At 37.2% G+C, this 23112-nt stretch overlaps 3 protein-coding genes across 5 annotated transcripts; all 3 read right to left on the bottom strand.

Moving 5' to 3' along the window:
* Positions 1-3836: 3836 nt before the first annotated feature.
* Positions 3837-8695, bottom strand: dhfr (dihydrofolate reductase). The gene is made up of 6 exons (XM_084113577.1): positions 8417-8695; positions 7936-7985; positions 7686-7791; positions 7464-7590; positions 5722-5837; positions 3837-4124 (listed from the first exon to the last, which is right to left on the bottom strand). The coding sequence occupies exons 1-6, from the start codon at positions 8506-8508 to the stop codon at positions 4043-4045; spliced, it is 573 nt and encodes a 190-aa protein (XP_083969703.1). The 5' UTR covers positions 8509-8695; the 3' UTR covers positions 3837-4042.
* Positions 8696-8886: 191 nt separating this feature from the next.
* Positions 8887-13425, bottom strand: LOC311084054 (uncharacterized protein). Of its 3 annotated transcripts, none has more exons than XM_084115898.1 (5): positions 12849-13425; positions 12374-12617; positions 12119-12285; positions 9905-11070; positions 8887-9796 (listed from the first exon to the last, which is right to left on the bottom strand). In XM_084115898.1, exons 2-5 carry the CDS (start codon positions 12597-12599, stop codon positions 9406-9408), a joined length of 1950 nt encoding a protein of 649 aa, XP_083972024.1. In that variant the 5' UTR covers positions 12600-12617; positions 12849-13425; the 3' UTR covers positions 8887-9405. The 3 variants fall into 3 exon arrangements, with proteins under 3 accessions (XP_083972024.1, XP_083972023.1, XP_083972022.1); XM_084115897.1 differs by having other exon boundaries at positions 13184-13425; XM_084115896.1 differs by having other exon boundaries at positions 13221-13425.
* Positions 13426-16368: 2943 nt separating this feature from the next.
* Positions 16369-20742, bottom strand: bco2l (beta-carotene 15, 15-dioxygenase 2, like). The gene is made up of 12 exons (XM_084114861.1): positions 20676-20742; positions 19819-19990; positions 19511-19722; positions 19211-19326; positions 19029-19131; positions 18594-18725; positions 18247-18392; positions 17986-18156; positions 17743-17877; positions 17472-17654; positions 17269-17379; positions 16369-16612 (listed from the first exon to the last, which is right to left on the bottom strand). Exons 1-12 carry the CDS (start codon positions 20713-20715, stop codon positions 16496-16498), a joined length of 1638 nt encoding a protein of 545 aa, XP_083970987.1. The 5' UTR covers positions 20716-20742; the 3' UTR covers positions 16369-16495.
* Positions 20743-23112: the final 2370 nt, after the last annotated feature.

Genomic DNA, 23112 nt, shown 5'->3' with positions numbered 1-23112 from the left:
GGTGAATCAAAGAGTGGCACAAATACAGGAGAGAGAAAGAGAACAAGTGCCTGTGCTCAAGCTACCAAGCTCACCACAGACCAGGAGGACAGTCAAGCTTAATAGAGCAAGGTGACGCCAGTCCCAGCACATCCAGCGTCAGTAAGTGATAGCTCCATTATTCTCACATTGCGAAGGAGTTATTGAACTCGAATGCAGAGGTTGTACGCAGACCCTCATTTGTTCCTAACTCTGATGTCAACATGATCGCACGATGATGGCACCTATTGTCCAATTACATCATTATGACACAACTGTCTCGCCTTTGAGGCAGCAGTTTAGCTCCTGAGGAGTGTATTGATCCGTTTGAGTGATGCAGTCACTATTTTTAAAACTGCAATGATGGCACTGAAGGGCCAATAATAAGACTCCTAACGGATTAAAAATATGAAAAAAAGTTTCATTTGATAATAAAAACTAGAAGTCTTAAACAGCCCTCCAACTGCTCTCTTTTACCTTTTAATCTGAATGGCAACTCGCTTGCATAAGCTAATGAAGTGCAAACCCTTGTCAAGTCCCTAGATACTGTTTGTACCCTGAAAATATATCTAAGTGCTACTTAAGGTGCATGTGCTGGGTAATTGGAATTCCAGTCAGGTTTATTTCAGCCTGGCCGTAAACATTCGTAGTACTACATTAGGCTGACATGTCAAAAACAATCAGCTTAAAAAAGGTTGTGCCTGATTGCAGCATTTGGCTTTTTAAAATAGGGGTCATGAAGGAGTTTGTGTGGGTGAGCCTGAAAGCTTTAGTATTGTGACTCTTCTCTGAACTATATGACAACCTTTGTCAATCAGCCAGTCCGAGGATGAAACACAACATGCATATTCATGAAGCAGTCAGATCTTCAGACGGGCGTAATAGCATACACTTCAGTTGCTGTTGGATATGGAGATGAACAGGTTGTCTTTTGCAGTTGGCAAGATGGAGGAATAATTAAGTGGATAGCAGATGTGGAAAAGACAATTTATAACTATCAAATTTAGGTATATAGTTTTCTGAATATCTGAAATTATAACCCAGAAACACAACCTGATACAGATAAAAAGAATACTTATTGTATTGACTGGTGGCCAATCTTCACTGATTTTACATTCCACCAGTAAGAGCAGAGTGTAAAGGTTGAATTAACAGAGCAATAGCACATCTGTAAATAAAATATTGCAATTCACACAACATAATGTGAGACATATCAGAGTTCAAAAGAGGACAATATTTTGGTGTACGTCTTTCTGACTCATCTGTGTCCAGGACAGCCAGTCTTTGTGGTGTATCGAGAGCTATGCAGGGTAATGATATGATATAATAGCCTACTTTATTTTTTTTATTTCATGACAGTATCTATGTTTACTACAATCAACATCCAATAAACATTGACATACACTTGATCCACATTATACATTACACTTCCTTAAATGTTACATTACACCTTACACTCCTATACTACGCTTAGGCTATAATTACAACACTACAACACCTTCACTTATATTGTTGATTTTTTATTAAGTGTCTTATTCAACTCTAAGATAGCCTGATGCACAAAAGAGTGCTTCAGCCTCACTTTGTTGAATCTTGGAACCCCGTGCCTCTGGTTTGATGGTAATAAAACAAACACATTATGCAGGACATTATTAGGGTCAGAGACTATATTATTAGCCAGCCTTAACAAATTGTTATAATAAGCTGAATCATATAGCTTCTCAAGAGGCTGACCTTACAATCCTTGAGCAAATTTTAATTGTATTAAACAACTTTGTGTTTAGCACACAAACTCTCTACCATATGGAGTTGCAATATTGCAGTAGACTCATTACCACAATGCACACTATCCACATCCAGCAGGAGTAACTGTCGACGCAAGAGGAAACTGTCTGAAAGGGATGTCCAGGTATTAACCCGGATTGTATCCAAAAAACATAAAACCACAGCTGCCCAACTCACTGCAGGATTAAATTAAATTCACACCTCCACTCTCCTATTTTAACCAACACTGTTCGACAGGAGCTCCACTAGATCAATATGGTCAGGCAGGGCTGCTATCCAAACCTTTGATCACTCGTGCCAATGCCAAATGTCGGTTTCAATGGTGCCAACAGTGCAAATCTTGGGCTGTGGATAATGTGAAACATGTATTGTTCTCTGATGTGTCTGATCTGTCTTTCCCACATCCGTAGGAGTCACGGTGTGGAGAAGCCCTGAAGAGGCTTAACACCTGGACTGTTGCGTGCCCAGTGTGAAGCCTGGGGGTGGACGGTGAAGGTTTGGGATGCAATATCATAGTATTCCCTACCATGCTTGATGGGCACAGTGCCAAGGACTACCGAACCATTCTGGAGGACCATGTGCACCTAATGGTTCAAACATTGTACCCTGAAGGTGGTGCCATGATGATGCACCAATACACACAGCAAGACCTGTGACACAATGGTTTGATGAACATGAAAATGAAGTTGAGCATCTCCCGTGGCCTGCACAATCACCAGATCTAAATATTTTTGAGCCACTTTGGGGTATTATGGAGGAACATGCGTTTTCCTCCACCAGCATCACATAGTGACCTGGCCACTGTTTTGGAAGAATGGCTCAAAATCCTCAAAATGTATCTGTCATTCCCAAGATGAATCGATGCTGTATTGGCCGCAAAAAGGAGGCCCAACAACAGGGTTCTTCAAATCCAGCCCTGAAGGGCTGTTGTTCTGCAGAGTTTAGCTCAAACCATGATCAAACTCACTTACCTGCAATTTTCTAGTAACTGAAGACCTTTGCTGTGTCCTAATTCCAAGGCTACATCGTTGAAAGGCCGCAATTCGAAGACTGATTGCGTCCCCATTGTGCGATGAAGGCTCCTTCAAATGCGGCCTCGAAATGCGGCCTTCGTTTCGAGGGAAATTAAGGCTACAACACATGGACCCCAGAATTCATTACGCGCCGGTGACGACAGGATTTTTCGTTAGAGAAATTGTCTGATTATACTTTTAAATTTAAGCATTGGGTTCTACTTACTCGAATAATCTAATTTTGTAAAAATAAAACATATATAGAGGTAAATTCAGGTTGATTGGGACACTTTTCCCCACTCATCTCAATGGCAAAAAGTGTCCCAAACAACCTGAATTCACCCCTAAATAAAGGGGATACCAAGAAGCGATTTTACATAGTTTACACACCTTATTATGTACATAAATGGACAAACGTGAACATTTAGACAGGTTGTGAACCTTGTTTTGTTTTTAGGTGGCTGGATATAACTTAAGTCCAGTAAACGTTACTGCCGCTCTTCAACGGCAGTTGTCAGTTGCTAGGAGACAAGAACAGTTTTCCGTAGGCTAGAGTGTCCCATTTAACAACAGTCAGACCTTAGCGGTCATCGAAGGACTGCCTTTGAAGTCCGAGTCCTTAGAAGAATGCAGCCTTTGAATTGGTACACAGCCCTTGACTAGCTTGTTCAGGTGTGTTTGATTAGGGTTGGAACTAAACTCTGCAGGGCAGTGGCCCTACAGGACCGGATTTTTGAGGAACCATGTTCCTCAAAAATAAATTATTGTGGTCCAAAACCAGGTGCTTCAGATTCATTCTCCGACCTCATATAAATCATTAAGAAAAGGCCACAAATCAGCAGAGACTTAGCAGTCTATGCAACATGTTGAGATATTGTGCTCATGGGAGATTGAATCCAGCTGATTTTACCCCCCCTTTACTAAATATTCTTTCTTCCCATGATTTTCTGTCTACTTTTCACTTTGTATATAAAACTGCAAAAGCCCACACATAGAATTTAAAAAGAACAATCATGGAAGTAACATCATATCTTTTAATTGTCCTGGAATCACAACATATTTTGGGTTTTTTACATTTTTATTAATAAGGAAAGTGGACATGAGATATGAAGTGATAGAGAAAAGAAGGGTGAAGGGGTCAGGAAATTACAAGCATAATTAAAATGAAAACTACTACATCATGCAACATGTCAGAGCCCACGTCTCCTACTTAAAAGATTTTCTTCTTAGTGGTCGCTACTCTCATACACTTCGAACACATACTGAACACCATTCTCATCCTGTAAACCGGTGGGTACACCTGGGAATCTGACCAGAAGGAAACAGAAGGAGCAATAAGACACTTCCAACTTTTTAAGTCAGGACTGATTTTACAAACATGCATTGCAACTAAGAACACAAGGAAAGAAAACCTTTAAAACAAAACATAATACAGACACAACACGATTGCATAACATGCACAACACAACATAGCATTTAACAAACAGATTCAAACTTGTACTTTCATAAATACTCAACTTTCATCTACTTGGATGATATAGATTCTTGTTAACTTCCAATTAACTGCTGAAAATAATCAAATTAATTTGAGAACACACATAACAAAATCCATTTTGCTCTTTTTCAGATGAAGTGACAGCGATCAACATCCTGTGTGGATTTAACTTCTCTTTAAATGCTTACTGTGAGCCTGAGAGACGTGACATTTGATGCAATCCACCTTTGATGCTAGATGCCATTTTTACATAACAAGAGAGCTTTTTTTCCTCATTGATGCAACTCTTTTCACTATTCTCTCTGGATACACAATACAGCATGTCTGTTCCAGTGCCAATAAATCCATCTACTTTATTCAAGGATACGACAAGACAAATACTCCTAAACATGTACTTTATAAATGAAAGTGTTTCAAACTGTGCCGTATTAGCATTAGCAAATGGCCTTTTTGAAGTTTAACACAAATATAAATTTAATATCACTCCTACAAATCATTATGACACAAATTGTTTGCAACAGTGTTCGAAGAAGAAAAAACTGTGTGTGTGTGCGTTGGTCCACCTCAGTTTAAATCGCGTTCAGAGTGTGAACATGTGAGAAATGCCGGTAAGCAAGAAAAAGTGCCATACTCTTAAAAGCAATACAAAAGTTTGGGGTCAGTATGATTTTTTTAAAAATATTTTTGAAAGAAGTCTTTTATGCTGCTTAAGACAGCATTTATTTGCTCAAAAATACAGTCAAAATAATATTGTTAAATAATATTACAATTTAAAATAACCATTTTCCACTTGAATAGTTTAAAATACAATTTATTCCTGTGATTCGAAAGCTGAATTTTCAGCATCATTACTCTCATCATTAGTCTTCAGTGTCACATCATTTTAATGTGCTGATTTGGTACTCAAAAAACATTTAAAATGATTATTAATGTTGAAAACAGTTGTGCTGCTTTAACAATTTTGTAGTAACTGTGATAGATTTTTACAGGATTCTTTGATTAATAGAAAGGTTAAAAGAATAGCATTAATTTGAAACATAAATCATTATAAATGTCTTTACCATAATTTTTTTTAATCAATTTAATACATCCTTGCTGAATAAAAGAATTAATTTTTATTTATTAAAAACACAACAACCTTACTGACCCCAAACTCTCTAATGGTAGTGTTCAGTGTATTTTTCCTTGCCTGCTGTCCATGACATCACAGCATATACACCAACAGATTAGTTGTTAATGAAAGACTTCAAAGCCGCTCTAGAGAAATTAATCACATGGCATTTACGGCTAAGGTGATTGGCTAAAAAGTTTGAGCTGAGCAACTGCCTTTGTGATGAACTGCAATGCTAACCTCTCTCCATGTATTACAGACCTCAATGTAAGCATTCAAACAACTGTACAAGCACTTACTCAGACAGGAGCTTGTACTTGTCCATTTTAATATCAGGTATAAATGTGTCACAGTCAAACTGCTTGAGGACCCGTGTTACAAAAAGACGCCTGGGACCAGAACGCTCCATCACCTCCTAAAGAACACAGCACAACATTCAAAAACAGTGTATGATGATTACATTGTACAAGGTATTAACAGAATGAAGAGGAAGGAGTATGAAGGAAGGGAGTCTTTTGTGCATTTTGCCTTGAGGCAGTTTCCATAACAACTGATTATACAGAGATCTGAACTACACTGAGCTGTAACTATAACAAAGTATAGGTGGGTGTATAATGTATGTTGTTGCACGCACACTGTATAACCGGTGAAACAGACAATTTTACCCCAAAATTAGGAAATATCATATTACTTTACAAAACAAATATAAATAAATTTCATGAAATTGGAGGAAATCAAAAATAGAAATATAAGAAGTAAATGAAAAGGTTGCAGTGATGGGATGGTTTAGAGATCAGTGTTTGGTGAGCAGGGCCTGAAATTAACACCCGACCACACGCCAAATGCGGGTGAATTCTGCAATTGGCGGGTAACACTGTCAATCTACCTGCCACATTGGCAGGTAGCCAATGAGAATCGACCCTTCGCGGGGAGTTTGATTGACGGCGATCTGGCCAATCATAATCCGCCTTTTTTTGTCCGACAAAGCAGTCAGGAGAGTTCAACGTTGGATGATTTGAACTTGAAAAAACGGAGTGTACCAAGTAGGCCTACTGACATCTTTCCGCAGTTAAAACTACATTCCTTCTTATGTTCATTCATGTTTATTTGATGCTTTTAATTTTTTTTAAAAAAAGACCAAATTTTAACGTTGAGACTTTGTTTAATGTCAAAAGTAACCTGGACTGTCTTGTCTGTCAGCGTGTTGTCAGTGTCTCTGCTGCGCAATGTGTTTTTCATTGCATGAGATCATGGTTTGGCGTGAGCGCGGTGTAGCTTGTCGGACATAGCAACAGTAACTAAAGGGGCCGGGTCTTTGCGTTTTTTTTTTTTTTTTTTTTTTGCAACTGTTGTTCTTTGACATTTAAACGAAATGGCTGACTTTTAGCTAAAAATGTGGCGGCACATTACTGGAGTACAGAAAGCATCTGTGAAAGCAGCGCAGTTTGAGTGTTTCGGAACGTATATGTGATCGGAGAGAACGATGAGGCCCTTCTCTGACTACGTTTGAATAATATGTGAGTTAAGTATTAAACTGTTGGTGAGATGAGATGAGATAATGCAACGCTGACATAAGCTACATTACAATGACAGTTGCACAGATGTTGGGAGTTGGGAACCGGTGAGAAAATGCGTACCCGGTAACTTTACCAGTAATAACAATATTAATTTAGTTCTGCTTAACGGTTCCTGAACGCTGTAACTAACAGCTGCCCAGCCAACACAGCCGCGTGTGATTTGTTTACATACGAGCTGCACTAGGTCTATATCTGTATTCTAAGAGTTATTATTACTTGTATGGATCTCGTTAATAACTTGACAGCACTTAAATGTGTATTCTTACAAGTTAAAGAACAAATGTTTGTGCAATTCCTTTTTTTTTTCACCTTTTATGAGGCCAAAAAAAAAAAAAAAAAAAAAAAAAACTGGCTGGTAAAAAGTCACTGTGGCGGGTGGATTTTTAAATCCACCTGCCACAGTGGCTGGTGGTCAAAAAAGTTAACTTCAGGCCCTGGGTGTAGGCAGTCAGTCCTGTACCAACCTTGTACAGAGCACTGCCACCAATTATCCAAACCTGGTCCACTTGTTTTTCGACCTCAGAGCTGTCTAACAGATGGAGAGCTGAACTCAAGTCTGAAGCAAGGTAGTGAGCTCCCTCTGGGGCGGTCCTGTGCAGTGAGTGATAGAAAAATCAAAAAAATGTAAACTTATAAGTGGTAGCAGTCTACTGTAAGGTTAAATAAAGTGCAAGCATTTAGATTACTTGAGCTCTCTGCTGAGAACTATGTTGATCCTGTTCTTTAGGGGTCTGTTTTGTGCAGGAATAGAGAACCAAGTCTTTCTGCCCATGATGACCACATTCTTTTTACCTGTCAAATGACATACAGAGTGAATGCAAGACAACAATACAGAGATTCGGTTAAAGATTTGACTAATTTCAGAATAAACAAATAAAATCTGAAAAAAAAAAAAAGACAATAAGAAGAATGACAAATATGAAAGCACTGTATTACCCTCAAATGAAGGGGTCATGGTCATCTTCTGAAAGTGCTTGAATTCATTACTAAAAATATAAGAAAGAAGAATGGTTGGGATATACTGTATTTTGAAGCTTGCTTTGTGTAAAAGGTTAGGAACATGTCAGGTGTTTTTTCCCTGCAGGACAAAGTTCAAGCTCTTACTCAAGACCTGTGAAATCATAAAATATTCGATTTCATATTGCTAATATTCTTGTTTCTACCATTCTGTCTCAATGATTTTATAAGACGTTTTCATTTTATTAATTTGTGAATAGTCATTTTGAAAAACTGTCATAACATCCATTTCTATATATTAAACATATCACTGCAAACGAGTAACGTTAACAACTTATAGCTGTTGCAAAATACGAAACTCATAACACGCTGCCCTGGAAAACAACCAACACTTTTTATATTATTGTATCAATATAACAGAACATGGAGAGTTAGCAACAACGATCGTCTTCTCGCTCACCTTAGTCTTATTGGATGCCATGGTAGATTTCCATTTTTCCCTATTCCCATATCTGGGCAAACTGCTACTATACAGTTGAGTATTCGAAACATAACTTAACTATCCTGAATGTAAATAACAATTCAAACTTAAGCTAGTACTACGCGTTGTCTGGTTTTCCCGCCCAGCGAATATGAATGACGTTACGTGACGCTCGTAAACCGATTTGCTGTAGGACTACGTTGACGCCATAGGGTTGGCGCTAGTACATTGTCCAATGAACTTATTCTATATTATTGTGAAGGAGTCGCACTTCCTGTCACATGTGTATTGAAAACTATCTCATCAATAAAAAAGTGCACAGACTGAAAGCAGCGTTTATGAGCATCCTTTGAATTTCAAGGTACAATTATAATACGCGGATAATTATATATAAACACAACACAAATGAACAGATATGAGTACAATATGTTATTGGTAGCCTACATATGTTCTTTTTTGCTAAATAATATTTTATTGCATTTTATTACACATTTCCCAGCGACATCAAATGATTGTGATAAAACAACAGAAACATTTTAAACATGATTTTTCCTTGTTCTTATCCTAGGATATTTGCATAAAAACATAAGTATTCAAATATAACAAAGTGCATGACACTTTTTTTAAAAATTGACAAAGCATGTAATGAACAGTCTGGTTCATCTTTTAAAAAACACAACAAAACCAAACAAAAAAATTAATATCGGTCCAAAAAACAATTAAACAATTTAAAAAATCAAAGGCCAAAATGGGCTTATATGGATAGAAAATGGACAATTGATACATTTTATTTCATTGTATCAAACAATTTTATCCTTGCATCTTTGATGAATGTTTGTATATTAAATGCATATTATATTTATACATATATTTCCTAGAATATCCCAGTTTTATAGAATAATCACACAAAAATTATACTGACAGTACAGCTATTTTTTAATCTCAGCATGGCCTTTTCTTTCCCCAGCTCATGTCCATGTAATTTGCAGTGTATGGCGCCTCCTTTTGGTTTTGCATTGTAACTTTGTGATATTGTTTAAAGTCATTGCCCAGCATCCACTCAAATCCAAATGGGACAAGCACCTACAAGTGTTTACAATATGTACTACAGTCTCCATAGTGATATCTGAGCGGTTCAGACTAACAGATCGAAGGCAGTGCAGTGGGGGACTGTCTAGGGCCCCGAGGGGTTTGGCCGGATGGTTTAGGACAAGTCTAAATACAGGGTCCAGTCGACAGGGAACAGCGATTAGCGAGAGCTTCCGAAGGAGAGAAGCACCCCTAAGCAGTGCCCACAGCACTCCCTTCAGAGACCTCCAACACAATGCAGGCTTCATTTGCCGTTCATCCAATGAAAAACTGTTGGGAAAAAAGAACACTGAATGGAAAGCAGTATATAGCACATTTGATTTAAAGGGAAAAGAGCATCAGCATGAAGTTTAGCAAGAATGACAACATTTGACTTACTTTAGTGTTAAAGAGTGGAGGTGTGGAAGGCATGGTAGATTAGAAAGAAGGCCTTCGTCTTCACCCTCCTCCTCAGCATCATCATCATCATCTCCATTCAAATTAGTGCTGGGTGGGTCTAAATGAACAGTGAGAGAGTTGAGTCTGGGACAGGCATGGATGAGCTCCAGAAGAGGAGTATGTCCATCAGCTCTGATCCCTTCCAAGGTGAGCGAGAGCAGGCGTGAGCCTGAGGCTCTCAGGGCTGGAACCAAATCAGACAGAAGACCAGCAAACTGTAGAGAAAGGCAGTGTAGCTGTCCAGAAAACCTACTGAGTCCTCTGGCTAAAATGGTTGCCTGTTCGAAGTTGTCAGCATTATGATGAGCATTACTCTGGAGACAGTCCAAAGACAGGGCATGCAGGTCAGGGCAGATCTTCCCTACTGCCTCCAAAGTATCCAGAGACAGTCCTTGTACATCCTTGAGAGATGTTGTCACACTATCCCTTCCATTACAATCCCTACTTCTACCTCCATCTTTTTTATAACCCTCTCCTGAAGTCCCTGCCCATTCATTTATCTCTGTAGTATCACTAGCATCCATGTGACTCTCCTCTATTGATAACCATTCATCTATATTTCCTTCCAAAGTAAAACTCTCCTCTCCATCTGCGCTCAGTAAACTGCTATCTTTCAAGTGGTCTTCCTGTGTCCGCTTTGCCCACATGTCTTTAAGATGTGGCACACCTTCTCGACGAGTGAACTCCTCTGTCACCTCAAACTGTCTGTTCTGTATGAGAACACAAGCCTGTCCCAGTCCCTCCACTGCCAACCTCTGAAGACCAGACAAGCTAAGCAGGAGGAATGCAACTGCAGCTACTGCATCGCTCTCATTTTCTGCTAAACCGATATCCAACGCAAGCAGACTGCTGAAGGTGTTTGCATTCAAGACAAGGGGTTCTTGGTAGGCCAGAGGCAGAAGGCCTGCAGGGGTGAGGTGAAGGCACCGTGACACATCCAGGTGTTTCAGCTTGGAGCATTGGCGGCAAACCACCGTTATCACTCTCTGATCACAAAGAGTTCCAGCCAAGGAGAGGAAACGGAGACGACGTTGGCTGCCTAGGAGCTCACACAGCACTGATGCAGATATATTCTGTGCACCACTAAGATCCAGAGACTGAAGATTCTGTGCAAGACAGAGACAAGTGAGTGAAAATAAGAATTGTAAGAGCTTTGCATGTATTGTCAGGCAAGACTAACAACATTCACAATTTGTTTGCATGTTTGTACAGTGTTTGCAAGGCAGCATTTTACTAACATTCTGGTTTGGGTAAATAAGGGTTTGTTCTATTTTATTATGTTAATTACAATATATACACTGCTATTCAAAAGTTTTTATTAAGCAAGGATGCATTAAATTGATCGAAATTGATTGACAGAAAAAACTTTTACATTGTTACAAAACAAAATTCTATTTCAAGTAAATGCTGTTCTTTAAAACTTTCTATTCATCAAATAATCCAGAAAAAGAATGCATCACGATTTTCACAAAATATCAAGCATAACCGTTTTCAATATTTCAATATTAATAATAAGAGGAAATGTTTCTTGATATTAAATGATATTCCCAAATATTAAAATTATTTCTGAAGGATCACGTGACACTGTAGAAACAAAAAAATCTTAACAATTAATATTATATATATTTTTATTATATTACTATTATATAGGATTTGATTATTTACTAATTTTATTTAATTGTTATTTTTTCATAAATATTATCTATCTGCTTTGTCACATTTAATCGTTAAAGTTGAAAAATATCCCACTGATGTATGATAGATTGTTCAGCATTCAAAATGTAGCCGACAGTGATGTTATTTTAATATTTGCATACTGAATTTTTTATCCTCCTTGCACATATTTAATAAATTAGCAGGGATGGCTTCCACTGCACAATGACTGTGATACATTTTGTGTGCAACTGACCGTAAACAACAACAGTATATTATTCATCAAAGCTTACCTAAAACTTAAAACACTATTCTTTTGCTGCTTTGCCGGCACTGATATTCACCAATGGAAATTCAGATCTAATTGGCGTATCTGGTATTTGCTGTCTGATAAGGGTGACTTTAAAGTTCACTGAAGCCTTACAAGCACATCTGTATGTTTGCACAAACTGTGTGCAAAAACGAAATATACCCAAGTTAGAAGGGGTGTGCGTGTTTAACCTGGCAGCGTATCTGGATAAGAGAGCAGAGGTTGGCATTGACAAGGCTGCATGCAGATGAGAGGGACAGACAGCTCAGCTGCGGGAGGAGAAGGAGGTGCAGGGCAGCACGCGTCAACAAATTACGCGAGGACAGGATGCACAACAGCTCTTCCAACAACTCGCCAGCTGAAAGAGAAACACACAGATAAGATAAATACTTTGATAAACACTCACTCACACATGCTACACATGCACAAGTCTTTTCAATACTCACGTAATGAGCTGAAAGGACCCATGACGTATCTGAAAAAATACTGGTCCATGTATTTTTGGGCATAATCTTTCACCCACATATCCTTCATGTTCTCAGCTAGGCTTTGAAGACAAAGGCCAATCAGTGTGGAAGGTTCGTCCTCATCATCAGCCCATTCATTCTTGCATTTTTTCTTCTTCTGACTTTCCCTCTCCGGTGTGGGCTCGAGTTGCCGGAACAAGGGCATATTTGACCCTGACAATTACTGACATAGATAAAGACAATAAAAGCATTTATCATGACATGAAGCACAATGGCCTTACAGAGCCACACCTCACCTGTAAAGAGCTGTGCGCACTGCTCAGGGCATAGTTTAATACTCATAAATATAAGTAATTGACCAAAATACATCAAAATAGCAGGTGTACTGAATCATAAACTGAAAATATCAGTGTTAAATAGTAGTAAATTAAGTTTACTAAAAAATAGGTCTTACCAATAGTTGAAGTTCAGTTTTGTGTTCCTTGGTAAAGACATTACCTTAGTATTAAGTCTAAACACAAGTCCATAAGTTTGAAGCCCATAAATGTATTATTGAGGTAACGTTAATGTCTTTGCCAATGAGCACAAAACATTACCTCAATAATACATTTATGGGATTTAAACTTATGGACTTGTGTTTAGACTGAATATTAAGGTAATGTCTTTGCCAAGGAGCACAAAACATTACCTTAATATTCAGTCTAAACACAAGTCCATAAGTTTGAAGCCCATAAATGTATTATTGAGGCCGTAGTAACGAGAAATCACTGACTATGTAATGTCACTTACAAATGAACTAACGTTTCTGTATGTCAACACGACAGACCTTTGCTCTAAACGTCTAAACACTTTCCTCGCTCCAGTTTGACAAATTTAGCAACTGTGTATAAGCAAACAGCTGTCAGCTGTTTGCAGAAAGTAAAAAATTTCTATTTCTCCTTCTCCCGTTTGTTGAGTGATGAAGAGTCAAATTCAGTTGAAGTTGAAATCAAATCAGCACTTCCGTGTAGCACGAGCGCCACCTAGTGTTTTGGAGATCATTTCTTCTTCTTCTGACTTTCAATGGCGGTTGGCAAACAACTTTTTAGTGTGCATTACCGCCACCTTCTGAAATGGAGTGTTGATCAGAAAAGCCTACATTACCCGCCACAAAAATAAATAAATAAATACCTAAATAAAACTATTAATAATAATACATTATTATTCCCATCATTATAAACACAATTTTAATAATTACTAAACTCTATATCCTTCTAATAAGCCCATTTCCTCCCAAAAAAACTAAACATTGCTCTATACCTACATGCCCTGAATCCAGTTGTAATATTTCCTTCTTTTCAAATCAATTTTTTTTCTCTACTTAGCCTATCTTTCAGAATCATCCTTTCCTGCTTGTACCTAGGACAATTAATAATGACATGTTCTATTGACTCTATACTATTACACTGCTCACACAACCCAGTTTCATGTTTCCCTATTATTTTAAGCATATTCCAGTATGCCCAAATCTCATTCTCAAACTAATGTCCTCTTCTTTTTTATTTCTTTTATTTTCTCTCATTCCTCCTACCTTCTTCTGGATACTGTAGAACATTCTTGCTTTTGTTTCCATATTCCACTCCTCCTGCCACTTCTTTTTCATTTCTGCTTTGATTATGCTTTTAACTTCCGCCTTACTATAATTTACTGCCATATTTACCTCTGTTTTATGTTGCACTTTTTGCATATTTGTCTGCCAATTAATTTCCGACTACTCCTATATGGGCTGGAGTCCAGATAAATTTCACTATTACTCCTACTTTATTGAATCTGTAAACAGTTTGGGCTATTTCCAACATAATGTCCTGTCTTGCAGTTAGAAACGGCATGTTTTTGAAACTGGTTATCGCACTTCTTGAAACTGACCCTATTAACACTTTACTTGGCTTATTATTTTCTACCCACTCAAGGGCTAAAAGGGCTTCCTTTTCTTGTCAAGATTGTAACACCTTCTGAGTCGGGTGATTTTCCTTATGTCCTTTTAAGTTTACCCAGCACGTATTGATTCTGATTTCATCTGATTTCTTCTAATATTCAATGCATTCATTCATTTCTACTTGTAATGCTGCTACTGTTGTTTTAAAAGCACCACAACAGAGTCTCAAAGCCTTATATTGAATTACATCCAACTTTTTTAGTAATGTTCTCGAAGCAGACTGATAAATTGTACATCTATAAACAAGAACTGCCCTAATTAATCCAATAATGTATACTGCTTTCAATGAGATCCTTGCTCCCCACTCTCTACCTCTCAAACATCTTACAACATGTTGTATTCCTTTACATTTTCCAATTAATTTTTTTTGTCAAACCTTATCCCGAGATACTTAAAACACTTCACTCTCTCTAAATTTTTTAAGTTTAGGTTTAATCTGTTCCTAAATTTTCCTTTTTTAAAAACAGACTACTTTGGTCTTTGCCACTGAAAACCTAAAACCCCATTCTATTCCCTATTGCCTCTTGCATTTTCCTCACTATATATTCTATATTTCTTCCCTTTTTCCACATAACGCCATCATCTGCAAATAAAGCAACACTTATAGATCTATCAACTTTACTAAACACTTCATTCATCATAACTGAAAAAAAAAACTGGATTAACTATACTCCCTTAAGGAGTTCCATTTTCTACTAAATACTTGGTACTAAATTCTTTCCCTATTCTTATTGCTATCCACCTTTCAGTTTAAAAGTTTTTAATCCACCTATACATTCTCCCTCTTATTCTGAAATAACTTAATAAGTAGTCCTTGTTTCCACAACATATCGTATGTCTTCTCTACATCAAAAAATACATATATACTTTCTTTATTAATTTGAGCTTTTCTAATTTCACTCTCTAAACATATAGAGCTGGGTCTATTGTCATTCGTCCCTTTCTAAATCCGCTCTGGTAATCCTTTAATAGTTCTTTTGTCTCTAAATAATACTTTAATCTTTCATTTATCATTTTTTCCCATAATTTTCCCTACATGTGATGTCAAAGCAATCGGTCTATAACTTTCTGCCAAACTCGGATCCTTACCTGGTTTACATATGGGGACAATAATTAATTCTTTCCACTGTTTTGGCAAACACCCCACTTCCCATACCTTATTATATAAATGTAATAATATTTCTTTACTCCTATCATTTAAATTCTTTATCATACAATAACTTATTTGATCATTCCCTGGCGTCGTTTTTCCTGTTACATAATTCAATTATCCTATTGTAAACATCATATTTATAGCACTTTCACTGTCCCTATCATTCTATTTTGCTTCTACATTTTCTCTTACTGTTTTCTCCCTCTGTATCTTTTCCTCATTACTCAAATTACCATTACTATGTATTTTAACAAAGTCCTTGCCAACAACTCTGCTTTACCTTTGCTTTCCATTACTACTTTCTCTCCATCTTTCGTTATAGGATAACCATACTCTTTTTTTTTATTGCCTGACATTCTCTTAATCATACCTCATACTCGATCTAATGATGTACTTCTTCCTAAAGATTCACAATACTTCCACCAAAAACTATTTTTAACTCTCTGTATTGTTTTCCTAACTACAACCTGCTTTCTTTTATATTCAATTAAATTCTGAGAGTTATGTTTTTTTTCACGACTTTAAATGCCTTATTTCTATCTTTAATTACCTTTGTGCATTTTTGCATCCACCAAGGAACTATTTTCTTTCTATTTCTACCACCTCTTTTTGGTATCAACTCTTTTGCTGCTCCTAGAATAATACTACTTGTTTCTGCATTGAGATCTTCAATTCCCTGATTAATACTAACCTCCTTTAATTTTCCTTCAGTTAATATTCTATACTTGTTCCAATCTGCTTCCTCAATCTGTAATCTCTCAGTGAACAAGATCCTAGAAATACACGCATAAAAGCAAAATGTTGTTTACAATATAAAAAGTATAGTGTCAAAAACCAGACATGTCAGTTTCTCCAATGTATTTAATGGCAATTAAATCAAGAAAGGATGAAATTACTCTTTCAAAAAAGATGCAGAATAGTTTGTTCAATGGTTTCATTCTTATGAGTTGATTTGAGCTGGTGATTTTCTATTTTAGCTCATCTCATTGAAGAGTCCATGAGTGCCATATGGGATGTCCACTGGAACTTCTGCTCGTCCAAGCTCTGTGAAGGTCTTAGCATCAAGGACTAGGAGGAAACTGCTGTTTTTCTAAAGAGAGTTACATGACAATATCACATCTGTCGCAACTGAATTCTTTGATTGAATTTTGACCAAATTATGTATCTTATGTATGACTAAAATTTTTAAACAAATTTAAGCCCCTTTGCTCTCCAGGGGCCAGGGGTGATGAAATGTGATATTTGATCACATTTAATCTAAGACCATTTCTCAAATGTGCGTACATGTGATTCAGAAAAAATGAACGTACACACACAAAAAAAAAGTATGTACAGCTCTCTTCCAGATGTGAAATCTATAAATCGTGAATCTTGAAATTGTGCGCAGTTGAAAGGTTTCAGATCTCCATCTTGTAAACGCCGCCTAATTCCATTAGCATATAAGAGCACCTGTCAACTTCCAAATCCTTTACTTGAGAATGGCAAGCGGCAAGAATTGCTCAGAGTTTTAAATACCTGCAGGACTCTGACTCTGCCAAAAGGGAAAGTGTGTACGCCTGCATAGAACATGTGGCGTTTTTATACATCTGTTGGTGTCAAAATCTGTGCATATGCACGTTTTATAAATGAGACACCAGAGTATTTGTCAAAAGGAAACTAAATACTAAAGTCTTAATATTAATATGTCTAATAAAAGAAAGCCAATGGAGCTAGACAAGAAGGGTATGATGACACCATGAAACTCACCTCTCTTGGTGTAATGACCACAGACATGACCACTCCATCGTCCTCATCCTTAGCATCAGGTGCTGGAACAAAAACCGGTTCTGATGGGAACAAACCAACATGGCGCCACACCTACATACAACAAAACAGATCAAACATTATATTCCCAATTGAAGTGAACAGTCATAAATCTCAAATAAAAGTATTTTCATTTAAGATGGTACCTTTAGCTTCTTTCCTTCTAGATCCATCTTAAGCAAAGAGTCACCAAACAGGTGTCCAAAGCCACAGGCGTAGAAATAGCGATAAGGACGAGCATTGTAGTAAGTGTAGTTTATCTGTGGAAACTCAAGACCACCGTACTGCAACAGGTCATCATTGTAGAGATCTTCATGGGTGAGGAACACCTATTATAATCAAAGAGAAATGACTTTAATTGATATCTATTAATATTATTTTTCCCGTCCCCCCTCTCTCCACATCTTATTCACTTACCCCAGTTTTAGTCTTCACAGCAGAGGCAGTGGTGTACGGCAAATTGATGAGGTTGTGGTCATTGGACTCCTCTTCCATAACGTCCAGAGGCAGTACATATCGGCGTGGTAAGAGTGTACACAATGAATTGAAGAACTGGAAAAGCCAATAGATACACGTTGCATTAAAGTTACTTTTTGATGAAACTGAAAGAGAGGTCAACATTATTGCAATTTGTCATGCACTGGATTGTAAAGGTATTACCTTGTCAAGTTCTTCCCCAGATGCCTGACGAAGGTTCTCCATCGTGTAGTCAGCCATCACATTGCCATCATCTCCACAGCACATGTCCATAATCAAATATCCATTTTCCTCATATGCATTAATCTGGTGCAGGGTGAACATGGCACTGCTGTAGTATTTTGTCTTGATGAGCTGCAGGGATGAAAACAGAGGTGAAGCGGCAGAAATACACAGTGCCCACAATCAGATGTCAGTATGATGTTGTTATAGACTCTGCCTTGCCTGGCCAGTGCGTTTGTCTGCCACATGGAAGATGGTGTCTAGATCTGGGTTCCAGGACATGACTTTATTAATGCTCTTTCCAGCCATTTTAAGCAGGTCTAGCTGGATCGCCTGCTCAATGAAGACTATGTAATTCTCAGACAAGACTGCAAACAGCAAAAAATGGAAAAATAATAATTGTTTTTCATCTGTTTGTTGCAGGAGATTATAATATACTTGACAAACTCCATGAACAAACGTGTGGCCCACTTTTCCAACGCTATGTAAATAGATGCACAATTATTCTCATAAGATTATATATGGATAAAGAAGCAGAAAGGCAGATTAGATGAACTAAAAAAATGTACCAAAACTGTGGTAGTATGATGGTTTTCTGGGGTTAGAAGCAGGAATAGAGCAAAGAATCTCAGCATCAGACAGATCAGCAATATCGTTCGTTCCTTCACCTGGTGGTACTCGGAGGATATGGTAGAAGAAGCCTTTGAGAAAAAAAATAGAAGGTGAAGTGCCTTTTTTGTTGTTAAAATATTTTCTTATATCCCAGAATAATAAAGAAAAATATATAAGCCATTTCTATGTTGATTTCCTTAAAAGTGTGGCTTTGTGGTGCTGTCAAAACATTGGTTCATGTGTTTGGGGAAGGGAATATTTGTTTGGCTATTGGCAGATTGGAAAAGAGACTCAGTTTGAAGCAGTCATTATTTTTGCAATTCTGTTTGGTCTGATTTTTTATTTATTTTTTTACAAAAAGGAGCCATTAAGGGTTTATATCTGCATCCCACCTTTTTGATTGCATGAATTTCCCAAGTTGTAAGTCGCTCCTTCACTGTCATAATGTGGATGAGCTGTTGCTGCATTAATTGCAATATATTTCGACCAATCCACCTTTTAAAAAACAAAATCACATACAGATAAGTGGCTATCTCATTTAATTTCTGTATCTGTGAAACAGTGTCATATATACCTTCTCTTTGGTTTCCAGGCTCACAGGGTCGATTCTGCGCATGAAGTTGGTCTCTGTGCTTACGTAAAAATCTCCTTTGTACTTAACAAAGCTCACTATTGCATTATCAGTCGCCTCTGTTAATCAAACACAACTGATGATTAGAATGGGTTCAGATGAAGGTTTTGTAGTAATTGCATTAAATTTGTCAAGTACTGTACTTTTGATCTTATCTTTATAGATAGGCCTGATTAGCTAGAGTGTTCTGTCTGAATTTCTGATCAGGTTCGCATGCCACATTCACCTCCAACTGATGCTTACTTGGAATCTGAAAACGTGAAAAGAACCGAGCAAAGATGTTCTTGCATGGGTCAGGTGTTGCCAGGGTGCCGAATTCAGACACCACAATTCGGTTGTTCTCTGCGTTCTGTACATAAGAGTCACTGCGCAAAAAACGGCTGCTGTAGGTCACCTGACCATCTTTAATGTGGAAACGATGCATCAAGGCCATGCCGTCAAACCAGTGGGTGAATCTAAGGAGGAAGAGATGAAGCCAAATAAGCAAAGAAAACAACCAGATAAAGATAAATTGATCTTGCTCTGATTATAGCAAAATTTTGCCCTCTTACTTTCTTTCACCAAACTCAAATATGCCAGGTCCATTCCTAAGGAAGCTGCCAGTGACCCAGGAGGGAATTTGACCCTTAATAACTGTACTGATGGGGTCTGGGGTCTCCTCTACAGAGCTCACAAGAGGACCAATGAACTCCAGACCACTGGCAGATGGCCGTTTTTTGTTAGCTGAGAAGAAATCACACCATAACAAATCATGAGAGCTGTGACACAGACAATGTGGTGGATGATTAGACTGTATAGAGTTCTGGAGGACATCAGAGCTAATAAAGAACAATTGTACCTTACTTTAATCATAAACTGAATGAAATGCATTAATATAGTGAATGTAAAGAAATAAAGTGTTGCAAAACTCAAGTTGCTTTTGATTATCTCATCTGTGTATGTTTTTTTAAATATTCCCTAACCTTGACCCACCAACCATGATGATATACCTAATTTACTGTGTAGACCATCACTAGCTTTCAAAGTACAGGATTTCATAGATTTTAAGGAATAGTTCAGTTTTAGGGCCCTGTCTTTAAAAAAAAAAAAAGTCTTGTTGAATGAATGCTGTTTGGCACATTCTATTTATGCAACAGTCCCTTTTGACCAAATGGCAATAGGAACAAGAAGAGAATTAGCTGATTTAAAAAAAAAAAAGATCTCTTAAAAACGATCATACAACAGTTGGTGTTGTCTAAGCTATCAGTTTAAATCTGCTTATCTTAGTATAATTTCTAACAACAAAAGTTATGGCTTGACAAAACACAATGCGCATTCATGTGGCAAAACATTAAATAAAGGCCTGAAAAATGATGATTACATAACACACTGAGATGATACTATCGTAGTAGAGCATAGAAAGGCTTACCTGGCACTTTATACACTGGATCCTGTGCAGGCTTAGACATGACTTTGGCTGTTAAGATTCTTGATCTTAATAATCAACGCATTCTCATCCCCAAATCGTCACTTTCTGTCACTTTCAGACATTCTTCAATATCCGACGCACAAAGCACCCTTTAGCGTCCATATGAGAAGCTTCGGTTATGGGTAGGTTTAGGTCTGTGGTAGGGTTATGCGTCTCATATGGACGCTAAAGGGTGCTTTGTGCGTCAGATATTGAAGAAATTTTGAAAGCGTCAGTATATGAAGACTTGGGATGAGAACGGGCTGTAATAATATATGAAACAAGAACAAGTAGAACAGACAGACAATGAGATTCTAACAATACAAGACCGTCTTATAAACACATGACAGGGTGGGATGGGCTAAATCTAAAGCAAACTGGACTTTGTTAGAGTCACTGTGCCACACAGTGTGCCACCGTTCAGAGTTGACAAATTAAATGTTTATCTGCTGCTTTATTTATTCCTCTTGATAAAGATGAAATATGTATTTTGTTTCATTTTATGTAGGCCCTATATCACTGTTAAAAGTGATTTTGGCAGTGTAATGGCAGTCTTTAATACCAGCCTTCTTTTCTGCCATCTAACGAGAGACATAATCTAATGTCAAAACTAATAAAGTTGTATTTATACACAGGAATAGGAAGAACTAATTACTTACAGACACAAATATAATGTTTACAAATTCAAAGCTTTTAAACGGCTAATTTCCACTGTTAAACTCCAAATTTGAACATTCTGATACTTAGGGAAAACAGACTAATTACAATGGCATGCCAACATTCAACATTAAGTTACAGATAACATGAGATAACAAAAGCCTTAACCTGATCAGCGGTAGGGTGACGCAACAAAAGCATAACAATCAGAGACTCATGATCTCCTTGTTATCTTCTCTTTGACAGACTTCATTGCTATCCTGTCATCTAAATTATTTAATCATTTCAATGTAGGATGATTAGTTTTCTTCAGGGCTTCCTGAGTTTGAGATTTATGTTCAAAGAAATAGCAGTATGTTAATAAAAGTGAAAAAAGTGCAAATATTTTTTAATATCTTTCATTTCCATATTTCAAACCGCATTAATAAATGTTATCAAGTTTGCATTCATTTCAGGAAGCAAAGAGATGGAATATTAATCTGTTAAATAAACAAAACAAACAAACAAAAAAAATTATCTTCAAACTTATAACTTCAAACACATTTTTAAAGATTCTTTAGTTGCATAACCACTGTTTTTGATAACAGCTGTGCATCATTGCATTGAGTCAACAAACTGCACCCAGAAACATGTATTTCAACCCAGGATGAACAAACTATTTCATAGTTCCTGTGAATTTTGGGGTTTTGCTCCAGAAACTGTATTTCTAATGTAAACCCACAAGTTTTCAATGGGGTTGAGGTCAGGGGACTGAGCTGGACAGTGGCCACTCAATTACCTCAATCCTTTTTGTCTGAAACCAAGATGCTGCTTGTTTACTTGTGTGTTTGGGGGTCGTTGTATTGTTGAACCACCCATTTCAAGGGCATTTTCTCTTCAGCATATAGGACAACATAATCTCTTCAAGTATTTTGATGTTTTCAAACTAATCCATGATCCCTAGTATATAATGAATAGGTCCAACACCATAATATAATAAACATCCCCATGCCATGATTTTTGCGGCAACATGCTTCACTATCTTCACAGTGTACAGTGGCTTGACTTCAGTACCCGGCGGTCGCATGACATTCTGTCAATGACCACAAGACCCAAAAAGAACAATTTTACTCTCATCAGTTCAAAGAATGTTACACCATTTCTCTTTGGGCCAATCGATGGTTTCCTTGGCAAATTTTAAATGATTCTGCACATGCCATTTTTTTTCAACAATGGTGTTTTACGGGGGCTTCTTGCTGATATTGATCAATGGTTTCTGACTGTAACAGTTTACAGGTATTTTTAGATTAACCTTTGATCTTTCTGGAGGTGAATCTTTGCCATTCTGACTATTCTTTAATCCGTTTTAACAGTAGACGCTAGTTTTCTTCCTTGTGTTTCAGGTTTTTGTTGCCATTTTAAAGCATTTGAGGTCATTTTAGGGGAGCAATTAACAATCAACTTTTTAATCAAATTACGTTGTTCCTCTGAACAAAAACCCTTTCACACATATAGTCTTTACTGGTTAATACCGGTAAATTACAGTTGAGATCATGTGTGAATCGCATGTTTGTGTATTTACCAGTAAAGTCATTTTACAGTAATTTATTCATAATATGAAAACTTTCCACCTAATTCACAACACGTGCGTAAGACGTACATGTTTTTTTTTTCTTATTTTGTCACATTTACTGATGTATGACATATAAATATATATAATGAAATATATTTAAGATCTAAATCTAGGTTTAAAATTTCATCT

The sequence above is a fragment of the Abramis brama genome, assembly GCF_963993115.1.
Source record: "Abramis brama genome assembly, chromosome: 5".
NCBI classification, from domain to species: Eukaryota; Metazoa; Chordata; class Actinopteri; order Cypriniformes; family Leuciscidae; genus Abramis; species Abramis brama.
This window is presented reverse-complemented; position numbering and strand designations above follow the sequence as displayed.

Coding starts and splice junctions, on each gene's coding strand:
- dhfr (XM_084113577.1), bottom strand. CDS start 8,508: ATGTTTCGAATACTCAACTGTATAGTAGCAGTTTGCCCAGATATGGGA. Junction 7,986..8,416: donor TGGCATCCAATAAGACTAAG/GTGAGCGAGAAG, acceptor TTATATTTTTAG/TAATGAATTCAAGCACTTTC. Junction 7,792..7,935: donor CATGACCCCTTCATTTGAGG/GTAATACAGTGC, acceptor GTCATTTGACAG/GTAAAAAGAATGTGGTCATC.
- LOC311084054 (XM_084115898.1), bottom strand. CDS start 12,599: ATGCCCTTGTTCCGGCAACTCGAGCCCACACCGGAGAGGGAAAGTCAG. Junction 12,286..12,373: donor GGGTCCTTTCAGCTCATTAC/GTGAGTATTGAA, acceptor TTTCTCTTTCAG/CTGGCGAGTTGTTGGAAGAG. Junction 11,071..12,118: donor TTATCCAGATACGCTGCCAG/GTTAAACACGCA, acceptor TGTCTTGCACAG/AATCTTCAGTCTCTGGATCT.
- bco2l (XM_084114861.1), bottom strand. CDS start 20,715: ATGTCTAAGCCTGCACAGGATCCAGTGTATAAAGTGCCAG. Junction 17,878..17,985: donor CTGGGGAAGAACTTGACAAG/GTAATACCTTTA, acceptor TGGCTTTTCCAG/TTCTTCAATTCATTGTGTAC. Junction 16,613..17,268: donor TGGTCATTACACCAAGAGAG/GTGAGTTTCATG, acceptor AACTCTCTTTAG/AAAAACAGCAGTTTCCTCCT.